The 6820-nt window shown below is 32.6% G+C and overlaps 1 protein-coding gene across 1 annotated transcript; it reads right to left on the minus strand.

Moving 5' to 3' along the window:
* Positions 1-2637: 2637 nt before the first annotated feature.
* On the minus strand, positions 2638-3519 carry LOC145115118 (E3 ubiquitin-protein ligase RSL1-like). Its single transcript, XM_079051297.1, has 2 exons — positions 2747-3519; positions 2638-2668 (listed from the first exon to the last, which is right to left on the minus strand). Exons 1-2 carry the CDS (start codon positions 3517-3519, stop codon positions 2638-2640), a joined length of 804 nt encoding a protein of 267 aa, XP_078907423.1.
* Positions 3520-6820: the final 3301 nt, after the last annotated feature.

A 6820-nucleotide genomic window follows, 5' to 3' on the forward strand; every position in this document is an offset into this window, starting at 1 on the left:
ATAATATTAGTTTCCAGATTTATTGAGTATTGATATTAATAGTTTCAGGAAATATTTGACTATAATTTGAAAATATTAAAATCTTGTAAACAAAAAAATAATCATGTTTGCTGATTTTACAATATATAATAACAAATAATATGGTAATGCCTAAAAAAACCTTTATAAGGTTAAATCATGGTTGCAGAAATCGGGATTAATCGGCGATTAATCATGAATTAATCGATTTGCGTTCTCCAACCGTCGAGGATTAGGGCATTAATCGGAAATTTAGGATTAATCGGTTTGGCGGGATTAATCGGCCTTGGCGGGATTAATCGGTCAACAAAAGTCAAAAAAGTCGAAAAAAGTCAAAAAATGTCAAAAAAATTTAATAAAATTTAATAAAATTAAAAAAAAATTAAAAGAAAATTCAAAAAACCAACTTTTTTTACTCCAAAATTTTCAAAATTTCAAATATTATACCAAAATGTTCATATTTTCGTATTTCCAAATTTCCAAATTACAATTTTTCTTATTTTCTAATTTTGAAGTACTTGTTTTTCTTAAGATATATTAATATTTAATTAATTTTAATATTTTATTAATAATCTATGGTCCCCGATTAATCCCCGCCAAAACCGATTAATCCCTTAACATCAGTCGACCGTCGAGCTACCGTCGAGTGATTTTTACAACCTTTGGTTAAATTGGGGATAAATATGTGCATTTTTATGTTTGATTGTATATAATATGTTAAATTGATGGCTTAATTATATGGATTGTAATCTTGATATAAACTTAAATAATATGATAAGATTAATATTTTGTAATATCTGGATGAAAAATGGAGGAGAACAGTAGAATAGGAATCAAAAGATTTTTTTAGTGTTTGAATGTAAGTAATATCCTAATATGATGGTTGAATTACAAGTCTACATTGTTAACTTTGAATTCAAATCATAACTAATGGGTATTGACATTGTTCGACTTTCTTTTTTTTTTTTTTTTTTTTTTTTTTTTTTTTTTTGCAGATGTTAAGGATGATTTTAAGGTTGAGGGCATAAAGGTAATTTTATCCGGAATACATTGAAGATTCGAATTTACCTTGCGAATGTATCAACAAACTCCTAAATTTATGGCAATTAATTTAATTTGGTTGCAAATTAGATGTAAGAAACATGTAAGGAATGTAATGATAAAAGGATAATTCGACTTAAGAAAACATTGGGTGGGAAAAATAATTCAACAATAGATATTGAGATGACTCGTGTGCCAAAAATGATTTTTTTTATTATAGTAAGGAGATTTTGTAATGAAATTAGGAATCTATCGATGGTGCAACGGGTTGATAATATTTTGCAGCTCATTGTGGCCTTACTGTTGATGTTGAGTGTTGTTGTGCATGGTTGCTAATTGAATGAAATACATGGTAAAATAAAAAACAATGATAATAATATTCGTTAATTTTAATGTACTGTAATATATCTATTGTTTTTGTTGGTTGAATAATGTATTAATACAAGATAAAGATGATGCTCTTTATTTTTTCAAAGTAACAATGTACTTCTATACTAACATGAAACTGCAAACTTACTTTTCTTTTTAACAAAATATGACAATGAATTTCTATTTTTTAACGAAAAAATACAAAGTACTGCTCTTTTTAATTCAAAATAGGAACACATTTTTTTTTTAATTCAAAACAGTTTGTTGATAAAAACTAATAGATGTCCATCAATCATTAGCCTGAAAAAACTGTTTGTCGCCGTCGCATCGGACTGATACTATTGATTGGAAAAAAACTATTTATCGTCGCTGAAAAAAATAGCAAAAAAACTAGTAAACATCGCCCATAATTATTTGTCGACGCTGCATTGCACGGGGCACATACTGATGGCTGGAAAAAACTATTTATCGTTCACAGAAAAAAAAAAATAATTAAATAAATAGCAAAAGAACTAGTATTAAACATCCCCTAGGCCCTAATTGACTAATTCATCACCCGAGACATTGCGCTGGAACTGCTAATAATATTATTAGTTATTATGTTATACAAAAATCTATGTGAACACCCCTAGGGACTATTTCATAACACTCTTTTTATATTTACAAAGGTTTTTCCATTTTTGCAAAGAACTACCCACCAAAAGATTCTTTCAAATCTATACACCAATTTCATAACGATCGTAAAACAACAAACAAAGATCCATATAGTCATTTAAAGAAAACCATACATGATATATGAGGATATATAATTAAGGAGATACTAAGATACATATAGATTCAAATAAACATTATCTTCATATCTTCATATTATCTCAAGTAGCATTAAAAAGCAAGAATATGCAAATAGAATTATATCAACTTTAGTTATGGTTTAAAATGATAAATAAATCATATTTACTTCAAAATCCTAGACAGAAGCAACACACAAATATATTTTAAACATTCATTTTTTAAAATAGTAAACTTTTTATTTTTATAAAAATTCAATGACCATTGAACACCAAATTCATTGAATATCAAGTGACATTTCACAATAGTAGGATTTATTATTGAATGATAACTAAGTTTAACACTTCTTTAAATCTCCCATTAATTGTACCATGGATTGTAGATGTTATAAAAAGCAAAGCTGCTTCCAAAGTGCTTCTTTCAAGATCCATAATTAAAAAAAATTCCACATCTGCAACAAAGAGACCAGTCATTAACCTTATAAATGTTATTGAAAATCACAACCGAAAGCAAAAACCATAATATTAACCTGCAATAAATGCTATCACAACCGCTTCGCTTTTCCACATAAAAGTTGCAGTTCGGGCATCTCTTCCATTTTTTGTTCTTGGCAAGCTCCATTAACATTAAATCTTCCGGATTTCTTTCATATTCCTTTAAGCTCTTATACTCTCTGCAATCCATCCCGGAATGCCATACCACCTTACACTGCGCACAGAACAATCTATGGCAGTTTGGGCATTCCGCCGATGTCACAGCTTCTCCACTATCATCCACTAACATGGCTGAACAATCTTTAAAAGGGCAGTAGAGTTTCTGAGTAGCCATGATCATAGACTCGCATAAAGCATCCTCCCATCTTTCAAGAACTTCTTTTGGGACTATATCTCGACAAACTTCAGGTCCTATTAGCCCTTTGCATGTTGGGTCAGGACACTTCACCTTCGCGATGTTTTCTTTAATCTTCACAGATACATGTTGGCTTATGCAATCAGAGCAGAACAGATGGCCGCAAACTTTTGCATTTGAAAAGATTTCTGGTAGAGCTTTTGTGTCCATGCAAATGCCACAAATGCGCTCGTGTAATGTGGCTTCTTCAGCTTTCACCATTGGCTGCTTCCTCTTTAATTTATTTGGAGGTGTGGAAGTTGCAGGAATTGATGATGATGATGCAACTTTTTGTGATGACGATGATGCATTTCTTTTGGATGCTGAAGGTGTTAGAGCCTCTTGAAGTTGTAGTTCCTGGGCGTATTTCTCGTCGGAGATCGGGAAGATCTCATCATCTAGATCGACAATCATGCGCTTCTTTCGGGGCTGTAAAATTTGTATCAAACATATAATTGAAACATGAGGGGTTTCGTTGTTTGGTGCTAGCTATACTGAAAGGTTTCGTTGTACAAATTCCAAGTTTTCTTATGATGCAAAGCAGGGAATTTTGCTATTTCAACTTTTGATTCCACCATTAATCAACGTATAAAAATTTAACACTTACTAATTAACTGATAATTTATTAGAAGATACAGAAGAATTTACCTTCATCTCCAAACAACGAACTGACTTCGGCACTTTACTTTCGCTGCTAATTCTCTCCTAAATCAGATTTTGGTTTTTGTATGATGTTCGACGTGATTCTCGGCTCTCTTCGTAACAAACCGAACCCTCGTCGTAATCCAAATCCAGATTTCGGATGAATATATTCAACATGTGGTAAAACAGGTCCCTCTACTTCATGTATCGAGACTCTTCATCCTTGAAACAAAATATTTTATTGTTACTATATACTATATTAGCCAATGATCAGTGCATCTATGAAGCAGAACGTAAAGAAGAAACATATTACATTATCACATTGGGTTCAATTAAATAAGAAGTAAAAATGCTACCTAGCAATGGTGTTGACATTAGTGCAAGGTAAGAAATAGAGAAAGCCATCATTGAGAAGAAAAAAAAAATATCTTCCATGCATTTGTTATAAAGTTAGTCTTACAGAATGGTTATTCCAATAATATTACATGAAGACACTTTTAATTTTTTTTTTTAAATATTTTTTTATATTAATTTAATTATCATCATACAACGAGTGAGATGGCAAACGGACAACAAGCTGTGCCGCTAAGCCTTTTTGTATGGCAAAGCTAATTCTTTTAAAAACTACGTCCATAGATCTAGGGGATATAATATTGCTATGCATGATCCGTTGTACTCTATTAAGAAGCCCTACAGCACCTGGTGCGAGAAAACCAAACGTATCAAATGCAAATGGTATGAACATGTGTTGATTTTCCGTGCAAGATTTCTCATGTTTGGTGACTTTGCATGTAGCAGCTTTTAAAACAGTCTGTCCCGCCGTGAAACCCCCAGCCCTCAAGCCCACGAGAGGGGATATCCCTGTAAGGTCCACACATGCGTTTTTCCCTTCGACCCATCCAAAAATCAAAACGTTAGCCGGTATGAGGGTTGACATTCCTTCCGCCGGGTCAGTCAAAAAATTCACAGGTGCCTCTTTCTTAGCAGAAACCCCGACACGCTTAAATATGTCAACCAAAACATCGCTAACCATATCGTGCCTGTATTTGAACCCCGGGAGTTCTTTACAGTGAACTACATGCTCTCCAAAAGAGTCCAAACATGCCTTGCAATACACCGGACATATCTTGTCAGCTGGAAATATTGGAATCATGAGTCGATATTTGAGGATAGTATGATACTCCACAGGAGACATATGTTGGCCAAGCCCATCTATAGTGATAGCTAGAAGAAAATCTTAAGCATGTGGTGCACGTAAGCACTAGAAAACCGCTTTCTGCCGAGCCGTCATGTCGAGCTGCACTTCCATATCTTGGACAATGTTACGAAAAAGGGCACTCGCCAATGTATTCTGGGATTTAGGGGGGGGGGTGTTGTCTTTATTAGTAAAACTGCTAAGGTCAAAATCCGGAAGCTTGTTACGAAGAGAAGTCAAGGCACAATAATAATCAGAATCCATACCATATATGCCTCTATCCCGTAAGATGTGGTCTTGCAATACCTAAGATTGGGCCCTTGAGGCAACAAAAACATATTAGGTAGCCTCTACTGCCGAGTATAAGGAACAAAGATAAATCAAATAAAGACACATACTCCAACATATCAGGAGAGATCAATTCGCCACATAAAACTTGTATTCACAGAACTTTGGTGGAACAGCAAAACCATAACTTAAATTAAAGGCACTTAATGTTTTGCAACCAAAATATTGTAATTATATAATAGATATACTAGGATCCCTAAAATATGGTAAGTTCCCTTAGTTAAGATACTATCTCTTTCTTTCTCTCTCTCTCATGCATATATCCAGGGATTACATTCTATAGCATTAACATTTAGCCCATGGTTGGCTATTGGAAATGAAACTTGTATTAAAGAAGGAATGTCGTTCCTTGAAAACGCGTCTTTTTCATTTCAGCTACCCCCTATTTTATTTCACTCATTTTAGTGAGGAATCTAAACTACCAATTTTGTCCTCTATTGCTGCTACTTTGAATCAATTAAAATCCTAACCAAATCGCAAGAAAATTATCTATTTAAGAGCATCCACAATGCAAATAGTATAAGAGTTGAATAGGGTGATAACTAGGATTGAATAAGAGTTGAATGGAGTGTGGGTGATGACATGGAGTAGAGTGGAATGGAGGAGTTGAATGATCATTAAATGATATAAAATGGTGATTAGGATTAAATAGGTGCTTAATGGGTTGTGGATGATGTTGTATAGATATTTAATGGATGATGTGACAATCCATTAAACTCTATAGAGTTTAATGGATTGTAGATGCCCTAAAATAGACTGACAATCGATTCCTAATTTAGAAGGAATCAAAATTTTGAAATCAGGTTCAATAGTGGAAGAAATTCCTTCATGTTCGTCATTTTTGGAGTTAAGCGTTCAAGAACAACGAAGTTTATATGATTTTTGAAGGTAATTTATCGTTTCTTTTCATATTTTCGTCGTCATTTAGTCACTTGCACAATTCCTTTTTCTCGGACGAGTATGTGCATATTGAGTGTTCGATGAAATGTCTAAATGAAATGAATTCAAGGCTGCATGTCCTGGTTTTTTTTTATCTTACATTAGCCAAAACAACAATCTTTGGTTACTAGGTTAGCATCGGCCTTTTTATTTATTTATTTATTTTGTCATTTATGTTAATCGGATACTACTATAAGTTTTATGAAACAAAACGTTTGAAGTGTTTTTATTATCAAACATTGATCTATATATAATATTATTCATGTTAATGTGATAATTGTAGTTATTTGTTTATCAAATATGGATTCAATATACTACTTCTTATTTTATTATTCTTTTCCTTTACTTTATATCTTGTTCTAACTTAGGGAAATTAGGTCTTGACACAATGTAGCTGGTTTTGATTGGAACTTCAATTGTTGGTTTTGATTGGAACTTCAATTTGCTTTTCATTTTAATAGTTTTAGGGATTTTATTTAATCAAACTTTTTGTTTAATACAAATATTTTCATGTGATTATTTTGTGTTTGTAACTTCTCCTGACATGGTTTCTTGGATATTTTAGGTGTTGATGATGGTTGCTATAAAGAC

Source organism: Lactuca virosa, chromosome 1 (genome assembly GCF_052849685.1).
Source record: "Lactuca virosa cultivar CGN04683 chromosome 1, Lactuca_virosa_CGN04683_v6, whole genome shotgun sequence".
Classification (NCBI taxonomy): Eukaryota; Viridiplantae; Streptophyta; class Magnoliopsida; order Asterales; family Asteraceae; genus Lactuca; species Lactuca virosa.

What these genes read in the sequence shown, in the direction of transcription:
- LOC145115118 (XM_079051297.1), bottom strand. Translation starts at nt 3,519, where the DNA reads ATGATTGTCGATCTAGATGATGAGATCTTCCCGATCTCCGACGAGAAA. An exon ending in TGTGATAGCATTTATTGCAG is followed by an intron (nt 2,669 to 2,746) that starts GTTAATATTATG and finishes TCTTTGTTGCAG; the next exon opens with ATGTGGAATTTTTTTTAATT.